General features: G+C 34.9%; 1 protein-coding gene across 2 annotated transcripts in view; it reads left to right on the top strand.

The window, feature by feature from the left end:
• The first annotated feature begins 261 nt into the window (after positions 1–261).
• LOC126825398 (metal cation symporter ZIP14) overlaps positions 262–19,520 on the top strand; it is a 221,105-nt gene continuing 201,846 nt past the window's right edge. The window contains exon 1 of one of the 2 annotated variants that reach the window (XM_056101585.1): positions 262–854. In XM_056101585.1, the coding sequence (XP_055957560.1) occupies positions 504–854 (351 nt within the window). In that variant the 5' untranslated portion in view covers positions 262–503. The remainder of the gene's footprint in view (positions 855–19,520) is intronic. The other variant, XM_050555049.2, reaches the window with a different exon arrangement.

Here is a 19,520-nt window from a genome sequence, read left to right as displayed (position 1 = left end):
AAAAGTTATAAAGGATGTTTTGACAACCATTAACAAAATTTTAATTTTTTTTTTTTAATCTAAAACTCTGTAAACTTGGCTATGAAGGGCAGGTAGGAAAAAATTTGGGAGTTGTGACCAAAATTTATTTTGGCCGTTATGACCAAATTTTAGCTGTTATGCCCAAATTTTGGCCGTTATGCCCAAATTTTGGCCGTTATAACTAAATATGTTTTGGCCGTTTTTGCTTTTGGCCGTTATGTCCATAACCCGACCCCAACAACACTCCTCGGTTCGGTGACAATCGAGCATCCCCGTAGCGTGTTTATTTCCGGGTAAAGTGGTAAACAACAGAAAAGGCAACGTGGTGCAGTGTGAAAATTGCGACATCGGTGATACATGTAGTTTAATAACTTGCTGGTTTATGAAACATTCACAGACTCTACTCTCCGTGTAGCCTTGTCAACACCATTTCTTGCGATCTCGCTCAACAGACTAGATTTCTTCATCATTAAATTCCACCCATGGCTCCTTCGGCACCGTTTCGAATATTTTTCAGAATTGTGTCAGTGACCTCAAAATCTTTTTTGATTTCAATTCTGTTATTAATATCTCTTTTGGATCATTCTTGGCAGTTTAACGAAACCAACAGTTTTCTTGTAAATGAAGTATTTATTAAACAGCTTACTGAAAAGTACAGGACTAATAACTCGAAATCATTAGATTTCTCGGAATTTTCTCAATTTTACAGCGATCTTGTCGGTCATGAAATCTCAGTTGATTTTTCTGTGGAAAGCAAAAATTTAACTGATTGTTTAGACAAAATAGACGAAGCTGATATTTCCCAGTGTTTATTATCGAAAATTGGAAAATCGGTAAGTTTGCTCTCACATTTGCCAGGGGTATGCATGATGTTTGGTGAATTTATTTGAAAATAACTTTCTCAAAACACAAAAGAAAATATTTACACGACATGCACAGTTATAATTAAAGTCCCTACGAATTTTTAAAGCTATAATTGCATAATTTCTAAGAAAGTCAAAAGATAGTTGTCTATGTTAGGCGCAATCTTCACCCCTCGCGCAGATTGCAATCTGCGCTGTCGTACTGTGCAGATTGCAATCTGCGCTTATGAATCTGGCACGCAGATTGCCAACTTTGCGCTGATTACCCCTGGATGTTTTTAGAGATGTTAACTTGTAGTTTGTCAGACACAACTATATATTATATCATATTTGACCTAGCTGCCTCCTATGGTCTTTGTAGTGAAATAATTTTCAAAATCACTGCATAATTAGCGTGTGTGCTTAGAAAATAAGATTTTTAATTCTAGTCAACAGTATTTCATAATCAGTGCTGACCACATGACTGAATGTCAAAAATATTTTCTGTAGGTAGTGTAATAGTTTGACCGATCGTAGTTACTTTAGTAATGAAGTGTTAGAGATGAAGAGAGAGCACTGGGGGGTCTCTAAGACTTTGTTACTAAAGTAACTAGACCGATCGCAGCTGTCAATCAAAATAATAAATCAACCAATCAGATCTATGGTCTGACGAAAATAAAGGTATTTCCAACAGACTTTAACCACCAACCTGTCATAATGGTAAAGAGATGTGCTTGTCGTACGTGTAATTCGGACAGTCCGGAGAGACTGACAGGAGGGTAACCTTTATTCCTTTCCCAAAGCTTGGAAGAACACGTGATACCAGACGATGGATAGGTTGATGCGGACGACCAGTTAAACGAAGAGATAGGCTTAGTACAGGTTATTATTTATAGTTTTATACAGGTTATTATTTATAGTTTTATAGACTTTTTTGCCTACTCTTCTTTTGAAACAAATTACAAGAATATTTTCATCATTATTTTTCTTATGTACCGGTAGGCCTTATCTTAAAGGCTAATAAATGTGGCTGTTTTTACAATGTGACATTAAAATGTCAGTATTTCCAATCAGACATTTTATAAATTTATTCGGTTATTGCACCAGGGAAGAAGTGACAGCCAGTAGAAACAATCTTTTTCATAATATAATTAATATAGTTTATCTTATTTGACTGTAACTGATATATAGGACTACATGTATACTACAGAACAGGTCTGCAGACTAAATAGTTCGGGAATGGGCGCAGGACCTGACAAGGACAGCTGTCTAGTTGTTTGGATGGGACGAAAAACTGAGGTCCCATGTATATGTACCCATTGGTATGCACGTAAAAGATCCCTTGACAGTTGGAAATCGATATAAGAGTAGGCCATAGTGCCACTGTCCGGGCAAAATTTCCCTCATAGCACACTGTATGGTATATGTCCGTCTTCATTAGCCCAGTTCGGAGCAGAACAGTAGGACGTTAAACCCCATTTCATTTCGGGCATGGGCCTTAATTTCAAGTTTGATTAAGAAGTTAACAAAACAAAAAAGAGAAGGCAGACAAAGCAAATCAAGTTGCCAATTAAGAACTTGATAGTAATTATCTACGAGAATGAAATGGTCATGTAAACTTACTTATATTATGTATCATAATAATAATAATATTCTTATTATTTTTTTCATTTTTCAGCCATATCCCATCGCTGCACTGCATTATGATCATATTGCTCAACCAAGACCACCACCTAAACCCAGTTCAAGTAATTTTTTTGAGAAACCTGCAGTAGTCGAATCAAAGGTTTTAAGGTAACAATGGGTTTATCAGCTTTAGAATGATTATATCCTGTCACATGTGCTCACAGTATTAGTCATACAGAGACTTAGAATCACTGTCTTGTAGATGGTGTCTTCTGTCCTATACTGGGGGTTTGGGTTGTCGAATGGTTAACGCACATGCATTTTAGATCAAGTGAGGTGGTTTCAAACTATTTGAACCAATACTGTGGCAAGGCTCGTCTGTCCAACCCCGTGGGTTTCCTCCGGGTCCTACAACGCAGACAGGAATTATTGAAATAAAATTGGACAATTTGTCAGTCCAAAAATGACCTATCTAGTTTGTGTTGATGCTACAAACTGTTTTATATCATTTTAGATATATTCCATTTAGATCTTGCTATAAAGTACACACATTCTTTATGCATCTGTAACTGTAAGTTATGGTAATAGCAAGAAATTAAAATTGAGAAAATTGTGTTAATGCTGTATTTTTTTATTAATGGCTAGTCTAGTAAAAAATCTGCAAATAGGCGAAGAGCCTTCCCAGATTTCTCTCAGCTACTAGTTTCGTTCTTATTCAAACTCTTCAGGCTTAAATGAGGATGTGTGGTGGCCCTCTATATATAGTGTCGGTGGGCACCGGAGCACATGTGATGTCACAGATGGACCGGAGTCGATCTATGGCACTGGAGTCGATCTATGGCACTGGAGTCGATTATTCCGAAAAGTGTGCAAAGATATTCGGCTAAGAATTTGCCGTCATGATTATACTTATTTGCATTGACTCAAGGCTCCTAACCCTTTTGATCTCTAAGTTTAAAGTTTCCTAAACTAACGAGGGCTTAAAAATAACTCAATTAGGTTATGGGCGTGTATGCACTAATTTTTTATTAGCTTTCGCCGTAGGGGTACCACGGCTAAATTAATTGTGAACTCGTCCTTGTTTTTCATATTCGGCCTTGAGTTAGGCTAAGAATTATGCGACTATTTCGCATACTTTGAAAAGTGGCTCTAGGAAAATATTTCTTGAATTCAACAAGGAGCTCACAAGGTTATTTTTGCGTTATTCGGCTAAGAATTTGCCGTCATGATTATGCTTATTTGCATTGACTCAAGGCTCCTAACCCTTTTGATCTCTACGGCTACCATTTTGAAAAAACGAAAGTTGCTCGTTTTTATCACGGATTATAATTCAACTGCTGTTCAAGTTATCATGCTCATAAAAGAGAAATGGCATCTATTAACCGGATCGGACATGTGCTGTTCCATTTCAAACATCAAACCAATCACAGCATTTAGGAGGAATCCTAATTTGAAGGATACGCTGATGAAAGCAAGATTCATCTATCCACCACGGAACCCGCAAACCAGCGGAGTCATGTTTCAAAATCTATTCGAAAAATGTATCAAGAAGGACTGTGATATCTGCTACAAATTAGACCAAAATAACTACTTTATTAGTGGTAAAACTGGCAAGAAATATTCCTGACGCATGGGCTATAATCGTTTAAGTAGAAATATAGTCTACCTATTAACATGCTCCTCCAAAAAACAATACGTACGTAGGAGAAAGCAAACATGTCTTTTCAAAACGAATAAAGGAACACTATGCAGCTATTAGACACAACAGGCCAAAGCCGGTCGCCTTACACTTCAACTTAGATAGACATACGAGTAGAAATATTATGCTTAAAATTATAGAGCTTTTTAAGACTGACCCAGAAAACGGCAAAAAACGATGCCGTAAGGAAAGCCAATGAATTCAAATTGATTAACACTTTAAGTACATTCGCACCGGATGGCATTAACGATAAGATGTAGTCCCGAGGGGTCCCCCACTTTATTGTTTACTCTAATGGCTAGTCTAATTATTACATTTATTAAAATTAGACGCCAGGTGTTAGCAGCAAACAATTAAAATATTTTACTAACGTATTTACAAAATTAGTCTCTGGTATAAAAATTTTGAATATAATTATTTATGTACAAACTTTATATAATTATGAATTTTTTTACAGAGTTTCTGTAAAGTCAAATCAAATTGAGTATACAAACTGTGAAGAAAATGCTTTGATTAATAAATTGGTACAGACAGAGAATATAGTTGATGCTGTCGCAGGTTAGTTAAACTCATTTTATAGACATGTAGAATTTTTTATAAGATATGGCTGTAAATGTTCAACATAAAAACATGATTATTTTGAAACCATTTGTTGCATGGTTTCTTTTTCTGGATATATTCTCTCTGTGCAGAATGCTGTTTTGTAAAAGTGACAAAGTTGCAAAATTGTGCCCCAGTTATGAGAAGTTGTCCCTGAATCTGAAACCAGTGAATATGGTTTCTAGACAATTTATATTCATCATCATTTTGAATTAAAAAGAAATCTGTAAGTATCATATCTTGAACTGAAAAAGGACAATTAATTTAAATGAGCACAGTCTCACCTTTATCACAAACAATTGCATCTGGTGTAGCACCTAAAAATGAAAAAGCTGGATTTATTATAAGTCCAATGTCATGGAATATGATTCCCAGTCTGTTTGATATACATTTGTTTAGCAATGGTTTCGTTTGCTTGCTCATAAGAAGTGGGAACAGAATAAAAATTACTTTTGTCAAATGTGTTTTTTAAAAATGAATTGTTTATTCTTTCTTTCTTTTCATAACAGCTCCAAAATTTGAGGCAGTAACACCACACTTTCTTTCATTCATCCAGGTCTTATTATTATTTCTTGTGGATCTCTCTATTTTTATGGCTTCATCTTGCTTTACATCTATTTATTTCCACTCAACTTTCATCTTTTCTATCTGATTTAAATCTAAATGATTATCAACTGGTTTTGGAAAAACTATTTCACCACATTTATCAGAGTTCTCTGTTTTCGGTTGAGTTGTCACTTGCATAAGGGGTGCTTGAAATACATATTGTAATCTATTTACTGTATATATTTTTCAGGATTTCAACCGATGGACATCTTGGCCCTTGCTGCAGAAAATATGAAAATGAACGAAGAATATGCAGAATTAATTGTGGAAAATGAAAATCTTAAATGCAGTCAAGTTGCTGCTTTCCTTATGACTGTTTTTTATAAGTTACCATTTGAATTTTCTAAGAATAGAAGCAGCTTAGTGTTTCTCTAGTTCTATTAGTGCTAATAAAATTAAGGCAGGACTTTGATTTTAAACGCATGTATTATCAAGTATGTTTGGAATTTCTTATTTACTAATTGGATCAATTATATGTTTTATAGACTTCGCTCTCTTTGTTATATGGCCACACAGAAATATTATCATTGAAAATATGGCAGAACAATTTAAAACTGATTATGGCTGACTCATCTGTTGCATTTTAACAAATTTTATGCGATTCCTTATTGCGAAATAAAAATAGAATATAAAATACTGCATTATGTCTTTATTACTAAAAATACAGGGGGATAAATAAAGATATTGTTTTTATTACGGTTTTGCATCTGCGGTTTTGCTGAAAAACCTAAACTGGCCCAAATCAATATAGATACATTATTACGTACATGATATGCAAGTGGGGATCCAATAAGTTGAGGGCTGCTCACCAAGTATGAGATTGGACTGTCCTTCAAGGTTTGAAGTAGTATATTGTCATCTGATACTTGAATTTTTCTAAAAAAAGAAAGTATTAAGCTACAAAGCAAGCATACCAGTATTTAAAGAAATTGCATGTAACACTACTTGTATTTTACCATACTTTTTGGATCATATTTTTAACTGGACGGTCACAATAATTACATCACTCCCTAAGAACATTTTCTTATGTGGTGGTTGCCCATACATGTCATCTGAACACTTACCTGTTGTTGTTAAAATTAGCCATTACAGGCTTTCTTTTTCTGTTTACATTCCCAGGTCTTGAAATTAGAATCTGTGAAACAGGACAGGGTCTGGTTAAATTTTCGCTGCTGTGGTAAACTCATCAATGATGGTTGAGAAGGGACATTTTTCTATCCTGCTATCTTCCATTTCAATCATTATTATTATTTCCAACATATGAGCACACTATCCCCTCATTCTAAAAATACAATGATTTTGCAAAGTTAAAAAGGCTCATATAAATAGGCCTACTACTAGACTAATATGAATGTGAAGATAAAAAAAAAGGACCTAATAGTCTATTCGTTGTCACTAATGTCAGACATATTTTAGCCAGGTGATTTAAAAGTTAATCTTTTGATCTTTCAGTCTGATTGGTTTTATTCAGGTGATTTAACATGCCAATAATAACATAAGCAAGCCCTAATTTGCTATTATGAGTATGAGATTAAAATGCAATTTTTGGCTATTCCTTATGAGTAGTTTCTAATAAGTAATTACTATAATTATTAGAGCAAGAAAAAATGGATTACTATAGCCTAGACTAGTGTTAGATGACACAAGATCTGGGTCCTTTTATTGTATCAAAATGAATAAAAATCTGTTGCAAGACAAGAGAGCTCACCCATATTAATGGCCGAAACTGTCTACGGAAAAATCGCAAATCTCAAAACCCCACTTGTACTGGGTACTAGAAATTAATGCCATATCACTAATCAGTTTCCCTGGAGTGAATGAATGAAAATACTGGAATATCTACTATTTAGATATCTACTATCTTACCTTTTCTTTTACTTGTAGGTTGAAACTGCTTTATAACTCAAAGCCCTTCTACTACTTTTTCTTTTCAGGTAGACAACTATATGCAGTCATACTTTTCTTTCCGTATCGCTTTGCTTGTACTTGTACCAGTAAAATGACTAATACTAACGCACAGATCTATGGTGAATGCCGAGTGGCGGATTATAATCGCGGTAGTCCATTAAATAGTCTGGACAAAGTTCACTTCGCGCGCAGATTACTCATCGGAAATTAGACGGAGATTCGTGCATGCCCTGGGGTAATCTGTCCGAGGAGGGTAAATCTGCGCTAAACATCTATATCTATTAGCCTACTTAGGTTGTCAAATCACAGTCCCGACTATTCACCGGAATTCACCCAAGGACCCCGAGAAACCCCACGAGGTTGGTCAGGCGACGGGGGGTTGGATGGCTGAATGGTTAGCGTGCGCGCGCTGTATCATAAAGTCTGTCATTGAGTCGACTGGTGTGGTTTCGAATCCTCGGTTGTACGTGACAAGGAGTAGGGTCACCTGTCCAACCTCGTGGGTTTTCTCAGTGTCCTCTGGTTTCTTCCCACTGCTAAAGACCCCTATGCGCAAGCGAATTATTGAAATAAAATTAAACCATATGTTAGTCCCGAAATGACATTAAACCCCATCTCTCTCTCTCTGGACAGGCGACCCTACTCCTTGTCACGTACAGCCGGGGATTCAAAACCACGCCAGTTGACTCAATGGCAGGCCTTATGATATAGCGCGCATGTGCTAACCACTCGGCCGTCCATCACCCCACAATCATAGGAATCAATCTAGCACTTAAAAAACATTCACATAAAAATTTGAAATAATTTCTTCTCGCCGACGTTATACGGATATTGTTTGTAATAGACAGAAGTCAGGGGTCATCATGTGGAGTATTGATTTGGGGAAATGGTTGGTGATACTGTTTGAGTTATGTAGGGGCATTGTGAGAGTTGTCCTTTATTAAAAAAAAACAAGCGTTTGCCATGCAAGATACGTCCACATTTTGCAAGAGATGGACAGAGAACAAGCTCAAAAAAAGAAGTGATTTTTCGTACAATCAAGGGCCATAATTCAGGAAGTTACGATCCAATATGCATGAATATTGAAAGGAACCAAGATCTTTGGGGTATAAACATGTATTTCAAGTTTCATCGGATCAAAATTGTGTCTTCTTTCTAGAGGGTCCAAAATCCGATATACCATATATTTACAATATTTGCTTACGAGGGGCAGCCATTTTGTCCGGCAGTTTTGGTCCGATTTGTACGAAATTCGGACTCAACCATCATAAGGGTGTAACAGTGATATATTCAAACGTTTTTTAAATCGGATAAAAATCGTGACATCTAGAGGGATCACATCCTAAAAACGCGGCTTTTCGTACAATCAAGGGCCATAATTCAGGAAGTAACGATCCAATATGCACGAATATCAAAAGGAACTAAGATCTTTGGGTTATAAATATGTATTTCAAGTTTCATCAAAATCGGATCAAAATCAAAACCTTGATATACCATATATTTACACTATTTGCATGCAACAGGCGGCCATTTTGTTTCGCAGTTTTGGTCCGATTTCCACGAAATTCAAACTCAGCCATCATAATGGTGTAACGGTGATATATTTGAATGTTTTTTAAAACGGTTAATAATTATGACCTCTAGAGGGACCACAAGCTAAAAACACGATTTTTCGTACAATCAGGGGCCATAATTCAGGAAGTTGCGAAAGAAACCAAGATCTTTGGGTTATGTTATAAACATGCATTTCAAGTTTCATCAAAATCGGCACAAAATTGTGACCTCCAGAGGGTCCACAACCTTAATATACCAGATATTTACACTATTTGTATATAAGGGGCGGCCATTTTGTCTGGCAGTTTTGGTTACGGTGTAACTGTGATACATGCGTGAATATCGAAAGGAACTGAGATCTCTGGGTTATAATCTTTCATTTCAAGTTTCAACAAAATCGGATAAAAATTGTGACCTCTATAGGGTCCACAACCTTGATATACCATATTTTTACGCTATTTGAGAACGAGGGGCGGCCATTTTGTCAGTCAGTTTTGGTTCAATTTTCACGAAATTCAAACTAAGCCATCCTTAGGATGTAACAGTGATATACTAAAATGTTTTTTTAAATCGGATAAAAATTATGACCTCTATAGGGACCACAAGCTAAAAACACGATTTTTCGTACAATCAGGGGCCATAATTCAGGAACGTATGGTCCGATATGAGCGACTATCGAAAGGAACTGAGATCTCTGGGTTATAATCTTTCATTTCAAATTTCAACAAAATCGGATAAAAATTGTGATCTTTATAGGGTCCACAACCTTGATATACCATATTTTTACGCTAGTTGAGAACGATGGGCGGCCATTTTGTCAGTCAGTTTTGGTCCGATTTTCACCAAATTTTTACTCAGCCATTCTTAGGGTGTAATGGTGATATACTAAAACGTTTTTTTAAATCGGTTAAAAATTATGACCTGTATAGGGTCCACAAGCTAAAAATGCGATTTTTCGTACAATCTGGGGCCATAATTCAGGAAGTTATGGTCCGATATGCACTAATATCAAAAGCAACCGAGATCTGTTGGTTATAAACATATATTTCAAGTTTAAACCAAATAGGATAAAAATTGTGACCTCTACAGTGTTCACAAGCTAAAAACGTGATTTTTCGTACAATCAATGGCCATAATCCATGAAGTTACAGTCAGATACATGCCAATATCGAAAGGAACCGAGATCTTAGGGTGATAAACCTATATTTCAAGTTTCGTTGAAATCGAATAAAAATTGTGACCTCTACAGTGTTCACAAACAATTGTGGACGGGGGCGACGACAATATACGTCCACATGAAAATGTGGGCGTATATAAACATAAAAAAGATGATGTATATGTTGAGCGCAGATTGCCCCTCGCGGACAGGTTACCGCCGCGCTCACTCAAATCTCTGCCTAAATTCCGTTGCCTTATCTGCACACACCGAGTTAACTCTGTCCAAGGTATTTAATGGATTACCGCGATGATAATCTGATTATTTGTAATAACACCCAAGGCGGAAGCCGACGTAAAATCCCACAAACGAACAAATGATGATAATCTGCCTAATCCTACTCGATATCCATAATTGATCGGGAAAGAGAAATGGGGTTTAACATCCACTCCACACTAACCATTTAAACCCCATCTCTCTCTCTCTCTCACTCACACAGCCAGACAGCAATTTGAAAAAATTGAGCCCAGTCATAGGCATACACCAATCTAAGAATTTATGTTCACTTAACTAGAATTCAGAGACAAGTAAACAACATTACACTTTGATAAAAAAAAATTAAAAATCTGCCAACTGTTTGTTGGCTTGATGGAGTTCGAAGATGAGCATCTTCTGCTTAGGGTAAGCAGAGATAAGCAATTTGATTGGTTGATGCTTTGGGACACGATAACATTAGTTCTAATTAAATGTGAGTGATGAAACTTGGTGTATAGTTTCATTACATGAGTACCTTGAGTAAGTTCGATAATGAGCAATTTCTGCTCATGGTAAGCAGAGCATTAAGCAATTTGATTGGCCGAGACTTTGGAACACAATAACTCTCCTTCGAATTGAGATAGAATGTTCAAACTTGGTGTAGGTGTTCATTGGGTGAATGCCTTGATCTAGTTTGATGATGAACATTGTCTGCTTATGGTAAGCAGAGGTAAGCAATTTGATTGGTTGATGCTTTGGGACACGATAACTTTAGTTCTAATTAAGTGAGAGTGATGAAATTTGGTGTATAGTTTTATTCCATCAGTACCTTGACTAAGTTCGATAATGAGCATTTTCTGTTGAGGGTAAACAGAGCAATAAGCAATTTGATAGTTTGAGACTTTGGAACACAATAACTCCCATTCTAATTGGGCTAGAATCTTTACACTTGGCGTAGATATTTATTAGGGGGATGCCTGAATGTAGTTCGAAGATGAGAATTTTCTGCTCAGGGTAAGCAGAGATAAGCAATTTGATTAGTTGATGCTTTGGGATACAATAACTTTAGTTCTAATTAAGTGAGAGTGAGAACACTTGGTGTATAGTTTTATCACATCAATACTTTGACTAAGTTCAATAATGAGCACTTTCTGCTCAGGGTAAGCAGAGCGATAAGCAATTTGATTGGTCAACACTTTGGAACAAAATAACTCTTCTTCTAATTGTGGTAGAATGTTCAAACTTGTCGTAGGCGTTCATTAGGTGAATGCCTTGATCTAGTTTGATGATAAACATTGTCTGCTTACGGTAAGCAGAGATAAGCAATCTGATTGGTTGATGCTTTGGGGCACAGTAACTTTGGTTTTAATTACAGTAATTGAAAGTGATGAAACTCTGAGTATAGATTCATAACATGATTACCATGACTAAGTTCGATGACGAGAATTTTCTGCTCTAGTTAAGGAGCGATAAGCAATTTGATTGGTCAAGACTTTGGAAAATAACAACTCTGCGTTTCATTGATGTAGAATGTTTAAACTTGATGTAGATGTTCTTTAGGTGAATGTCTTGATTGAGTTCAGTGATTAACATTTCGAGCGAAAGCTAAGCAGAGCTAAGCAATTTCATTGGTCAATGCTTTAGGACAAGATAACTTTGATTCTATCTGATAGAGAGTGATGAAACTTAGTGTATAGTTGATAATCTGATTGATTGCTTGATACTTTTGAAAAAAATAAATTTGCGTTAAATTAATGTGTCACCTATTTATTTTGGTATTTTGGCGGGGGACATCAGCCTCACTGTTGGCTTGTTCTAATTAAGTGAGAGTGATGAAACTTGGTGTATAGTTTCATTACATCAATACCTTGACTAAGTTCGATAATGAGCATTTGTTCCAAAGACTTGTCTCCTTGTTGAAGAAATGATTCAAATTTATCCAAGGGGGGGGGGAAAAGTTCAGGTGATAAATTTCAGTAATACATGTTACGTCTGTTATACTCTTGACAACAACACAAAATAATAGTTCTAACTGTTTATGTTGATATCAAATAGGAACTGTACACTAAATTCTATCTTACATATGTATTCACATAGGGTTCCAAGAAACTAATTACAAACTGGATATAACTAGCATTCTGAAAGAATAAAATTAACAATCATAAGCCAAATGAAACTCATCCAGAAAAAGGTAAACACTGATAATCATCTCAATGATGATTGACGGGAGATAACTCCTGTTCAACTAATGACTCATTATAAATATTCAGCGGTGATTTTAGGTTTTATAACATACATCTACATATTCATAACTAACTTGCTTATGAGACTATCAAAATCGACAAGAATATATAGTATATGAACTAACACTAATATTACAAAGTTGATTCCTAATATATAAGGTAGAGTTGTATGAATTAAAGGTGACTCTTAAAGTTTAAACAGTGAAATATAATACCTCGTCATCTAACTCACTTTTCATAACAAATAAGCGACAGATAATTGACAAAATACATAATTTATACTACAATATGATTCACTGAATATTAATATAACAATATATTTCTATGTACCTGAAGGCTTTTATCTCTGAACTATAGAAATCAACATATAGTCATCAAGAGAAATTGGATGGGCGACTAAGCAGAAAAGATGGCGGCAAAACACAGCGTAATAGTCATGCGCTAATTGAAAGGGTATGTGGGTGTGGGTTTATATCACATGGTTTCAGTGCAAATTACAAAACTATGGACAGGGTCTGGTCTCAATTACTTGGTTTAAACAATATTTTATTTCTATTGTATCACGATTATTTACAATACTGATATTGTGGTCTGAAAACTAGCCATAGCTTATATAAATTCATCTCCATGTAAATTGTAAATTTCAATAACATTGCTAAAATGTACAAATTTCAAAGGTATTATATCTTACATTTTTACAAATAAATAAATATATAAATAAACTAGAACTGCGAAGCAGTAATGACGGGTTTCACCAGTGCCACATTACCCTTGAACTTGTGTCACTTACGATGCCACTTTACCCTTGAACTCATATGACTTCCAATACCAATGGAACCGATAAACGGATTTCCACATAAACATTGCAGATGTGTTATAAAATGGACGCAGAATCAATCAAACCCGGCAATATCAATTCCATTGATACATGTGTTACATATGTCAAAAAAGTGATCCTGACGAAATTTGTTACTAACTTACCGATAAGTTGGCTAACTTTCTAATGGGAAATTGAAATGGGAAAAAAATCTCTAAAAGTCATCCTGACAAAATTTGTTATTTCTCGACATCTATATGATCGTATTGATCCAATCTATATGTCCACTGGAATCAAATATCATAATGTTTAACGAATAATAAATATTACTCACTTAAACATACATTATGCAAGAGCTAAATCTGCTTATTGCAGGTCTTTCTTTAGGCCTAAAATGTTATCTAAATTATTAATTAGACATTAATTAACCTATCCAGACCATAATCAACTCTAGATGGCATCACTAGCCTGCGATCTTAAGTGGATTGTGAGCCGATTTATTGCATAACTTTCCTTCTCGATTAAACGATTAAATGGATAATCAAGACTATGCTGTTTATTGTACTGATTTTTGTAATGATGACCAAGGCTAGGCAGAAATTTCATTCGCTTAGTTCTCGGTTCATAGTGGATCAATTTGAATGAAATTTTCAGCAAATTGCCTTTACGTTATCTAGTTTTTAATTATTATAGTGAGAACTGCCAACTCGTTATCAAATCTCCCATAATGTATCTTTTAAAAAAAAATTGTTTTGAAAACTAAAATTACAGTTTTTGCCCGAATGACATTACTTCTGGTGATAATGAAAATGTTAAATTAGTTCTATGAAATCATAAATGGTATAAGGTATCACATGGTGAAAATTTTTATGGAAATCGGATAATAATTGACACTTTTATGGACCAAAAACCATGAAAAGTGACTTGTAGAAAATCGTCTATTTCTCTGCAACCGTACAAGTTAGGAACTATTTTGTGGTATCTGTATGATCGTATGGGTTTATTCTATTTGTTGATTTGAATCAAATATGATTTTAAAATGATTATAAATAAGAAGCATTTGAATAAAATATCTCCTTTAAAGGCTAAAAATACAGTTTTTGCTCAAATGATGTCATTTCTGCCGACAGTGAAAAAGTTAAATTGGTTTGACCTAGTCAAAATTAGCATAAGGCATCAAATGGTAAAAAAATATAAAAATCGAATAATAATTGACTCCTTTACAGGCAAAATAACCTGCAAAGTCAGTGACGCATGCAAAAATTGCCTATTTCTCGGCAACTGTTCATATTACAAACGAATTTTCACATACATTCTCTTCGTATGGATTATTGCTACGAGTTTATGAAAGTTACGAAGAAATATTTTAAAATATGAAGACGCTGAATGGGTTGTAAATAGCTTAATTTTACACCGTTTTTCACCTTTTAATCGAATAACCCGAAAACGAAATCGAAATTAAGAAAACTGAGTCCGATGTTTTGTGCACATTTGCATGGCGCATCCTTTTGGTAATATCAAATTTTGAAAAAATAATATTTGTTTTCAAAAAGTGGTACCGAACTGTCAAAATTATAGTTTTTGTTAAAATTATGTCACTTCCGATGCCGACAGATAACTCTATCGGTAACAAAAAAATGGCATTTTGAAAAAAAGAAGCATATGAACTTTGTTTTAAACAAATCGAAAAATAAATAATCAATCTAGGACGGTAAAACTGAATTAGCCAATGGCGGCTAACGCGAGACAAATTTTTTTCACATTTTTGCTCAAATCAGATGACCCTTTAGCTCTGGATAAAATACCATAAAGAAATATTCATTAATAAAAAAAAAATTTGTAAAAATTTAAAGTTTCAAAATTTGGCGCCTAATATCTCAGAAGATTCATCGAAAATCAAAAATCTAAATATCTGTAGCTATGTGCCTTGTCTCTCTGGCTATGTCAAAATGTATGAAATGTTAAAATCCGGCAATTATTGTTAATATTACAGCAATATTAAGAAAAAAAACAACTTCGGTGATTTCGGACATTTCGCATTGTCGCAGAATGTTTGAAATAGATTTAATCGCTAAGTCATGCCATCTTTCCTGTAAAACCAAAGATATCGGATTGATCCGACAAGTAGTTACTGAGATATACTCAAGTGGAAAATAAAACGGCCAATGTGTTGGATGATTGTTTTTTTGGTAAAAACAATCATCACTAGACTTGCTTGCAAGACTGAAGGCTTTCACCGTGCCAAGGCGTCACACGATCGACAGATGCATGACAAAAGACTATCCCCCCGCACCCCCCAAATAAAAACACAAATATGCATAACTCAGATATTGACACGTTCTTTGCATGCGCATTACGATAGAGAAGGGAATTGAAAAATAGAGTTGAACAATTCACATCATGATAATCCTAGATCGGTAGAATCGAACAGACGCCAGCAATCCTCTCACCCCCTAAACAAACACACACTCACCCACCCCCCAAATAAAAACACACATTTGCATAACTCAGTATTGACATGTTCTTTGCATGCGTATTACGATAGAAGGGAATCGAAAAATAAAGCTGATCTACTCGAAATGTTAAAAGAACAGTTTCGCGAAATGGACGAAAACCAATGTCGCAATAGATATTAATATCAAAGTAAAATGAAATGGGGTTTAACACCATTCTGCTCGGAATGGACCATGAGGAATGTTTCGAACGTACAGCGACGCTAGCCTACTCTTATATACAATTCCAACTGCCAAGGGGTCTTTTACAGTCACACCAATGTGTATGCGGGACTTCGGAATTGCGTTCATGTCAGCTACTGAAATATGTAACTGGTTCAAAAATTAAATATCGCCAATTTTCTGTTTTCGTGCACGTTAAAGATTTGACGTCACTAACATGTAAAAGTTTACTATTAATTACAGACAGAGTCCAGGATCAAACAACTGAAGCAGTCAAGAGCCAGGATGTTCGCGACTACTTTGTTTTTTTATATTTTATGATACTATCATATTTCATTATTTGTTAGCGTAGGACATTGTCATTTATAAACATGTAAATATGTAACTGGTTCAAAAATTGATTGAATATTCAATGAAATATCGCCAATTTTCTGGTTTCGTGCACGTTAAAGATTTGACGCCACTAATAAAAATTTAATATTAATTACAGATAGAGTCCATGCTCAAACAACGTCATGCCTTTTATTATAGGTGCAATATTCGATAATATTGTCCGATACTACTGCAACAGTTTCATAAATTTGACTTTCTTATAAACAGCGCGAGCCGTCGATTTCTGTCCAGATGATTACCGGTATAAGATAATTTTGACAAAGAGGCAACATTTCAGTATTCGATCCCTCTGTTCTCCTACTCCTGATATTTGGGACTGTTGTACAATCGCTTTATGTATAACACTACTGATAGGCCTCTCTGTAGAAGAAGTTCCCAAAAAATATGTTGACTTTTCGAGAAATAGACCTCTAAAAATGCTCCAAATCGTAAAAATACGATGTTTTCGATTTTCGATCTCTTTTTTCGGCTACCCCTGATATTTCAAAAAATGATACAGGGGTTTCAAACAACAGAGTACCCATTAGTCTCTCGATTGAGAAAGTTTTAAAAAAAATTGGGGGGCGTTTCCGAGAAACATGCGTCTAAAGTTGCTCGAAATCGCAAAATACCTTACTTTTCAAAGTCACATAACTTTTTTATTTTTTGATAGAAACTTGTCGCTGAAGTACCATCTGATAGACGATTCGATTGGCTATTAAACGATATAAAACTTTAACTAAACAACAAGAACACAATTGATACATCACATTTTCTGCACAGGCACCCAATTTTCTGAATTTTGTCCAAGTTTGGGCACTTTTTTTTAACACTTCCGGTGAATAGAAAATTTTCATTTTTACTTTAATGATTAGTTTCATCCTTCGAATTCATATTCCTGAAGTTTCAGAAAAATCCTTTATGTCTTTTTTATAAAAATCCAATAATAATTGACTATTTACAGGCAAAATAACGAAAACGGGACTTCAACAAAATTGCCCATTTCTAGGCAACTGCTTATATTACAAACTAATTTTAACGTACATTTTATTCATATGGATTATAGCTACAAGGTTATAAAAGTTACGTAGATATTTGGAAAGCCTGAATGGGTTGTAAAGAGGTTAATTTTAGACCCTTTTAAATCGATTTTGCTCAAAAATGAAATCGAAATTAAAAAAACTAAGCTCAGCGTTTTTTGCGCCTTTAAAGGGCACACTCTTTTAGTTATATGAGTTTTAAAAAAAATAATATTTGCTTTTGAAAAATGGTACGTAACTGTCAAAATTGTAATTTTTGGTAAAATTATGCCACTTCCGGTGCCGACAGATAACACTATCGGTAACAAAAAAAAATGACAATTGAGACAACAGAGCATATGAACTTTTTTTTTATACAAATCGAACAATAAATAATTTCCGCACAGGCACCCATTTTTCACAATTTTGTCAAAGTTTGGGTACTTTTCTTGACTACTTCCGGTGATTAGAGGATTTTCATTTATAGTTCATGCACTGGTTTGGTCCTTTGACTTCATATTTCTGAAGTTTCAGAAAAATCGTTGTGGCCGTTTTAAAAAAAATAAGAACTCTACGATTTGACCAAAATGCGAAAAAAAGTGAAAAATCAAAGTTAACATTTCACAACAAAACTTATATTGTTGGAATCGGACTGATGTCAGCTATCCAAAAATATAACTGAAATTTCAAAATTCCAAAAAATAAAATTTTTAGAAAATTTTGAAAATTTTCCATTTTTCACCAAAAAAATGAGAGCGACAAAGTTTCTAAATTCCACAGTTTTGAACTGCTATTTGCTCAGAAATGTCTCCAACTATCCATAAAGGTAAATATCTAAAGAATCCATTGAGAATTAAGAGAATAATGGCCGATTTTCAATTTTCGTGCACGTTAAAGATTTGACACATTTCCGCTATGCTCACAAATTTCGAAATAGCTTTAAGCAGTAGCTGCACACCACTTTTCTGATAGAAAATCAAACTTCAAACCTCTATCTCTTATAGTTGCTGAGATCTAGCTTCCCCCAATAAAAAAAAAATAATAATAATAATATTAATCTTAGTAATAACAATAGGCTTTCACCAAAGGTGAAAGCCTAACTAGAACTGTGATGCAGTAATGACGGGTTTCACTGGTGCCACGTTACCCTTGAACTTATGTCACTTCCAGTGCCTCATTACCCTTGAACTTATGTTACATTCGGTACCAATGAAACCGTTAAACAGATTTCCTCAAAAGCATTGCACACGTGTTATGAAATGGACGCAGAATCAACCAAATCCAGCAATATCAATTCCATTTATACATTTTGTTACCATGCGTTAGATATAGTGCTGATATCAAGTGTCGATGCATCGGCGATGCATCGATTCAGCTGCCACCGATGCGATTCTTGGCCCTCTTTGTGTTATCGATCCATCAGCAAAAAATTCTAAGTACCTTTTTGTGTCCGAGGATTCCGAGGAGTTCACAAGTTCGTCCACTAGAAAACAACACGTTTTTCTGTGGTTTTTTTTTATAATTCAATATAGAACAATAGACATGTAATGGAACAAATCAATGAATCCCACACGTTGTATAAGGCTAGCCAAGCTTGACCTCTTTACGCTCGCTTCCGTTATGTTTGTCACCATTTTCCAGTGACTACAAAGACTGTCTTTTTTGGTTACTTCCCCTGACAATCATGAACTTCAACCCTAAGGTCAATTTCACGGTTCATTTAAATCCCAAATCTAATATACAGTCCATGGCTAAACGAACGATGATGTCAGGAGGATAATATTTCCCCGGTTGGTTTTTAACGCTTATATAGTATTAAAATGATTTAGTCTTATTTTCTTTCACGGGCTTCATAAATCCCTATAATAGGGCGTTTATACGATCCGTGACCGTATAGCCAACACCCCTCACGCCTTCAGCTAACGAGTGTCAATTGAAAATTGAAGTGAATCGGACGATATTAATGTCATAATAAATAACAGAAGAATATTGTGGAAATATATTTATTCTAATAAATCGATATTTCTATAATAATGATAATGTTAGGGAAATCTGTGTTTCTTTCGGAAATACTAATATTATTTCTGTAAATTTTGAATATCAAAATGGCGACAAAAAATTCCCGAT

This window comes from Patella vulgata, chromosome 6 (assembly GCF_932274485.2).
Source record: "Patella vulgata chromosome 6, xgPatVulg1.2, whole genome shotgun sequence".
Classification (NCBI taxonomy): domain Eukaryota; kingdom Metazoa; phylum Mollusca; class Gastropoda; family Patellidae; genus Patella; species Patella vulgata.
This window is presented reverse-complemented; position numbering and strand designations above follow the sequence as displayed.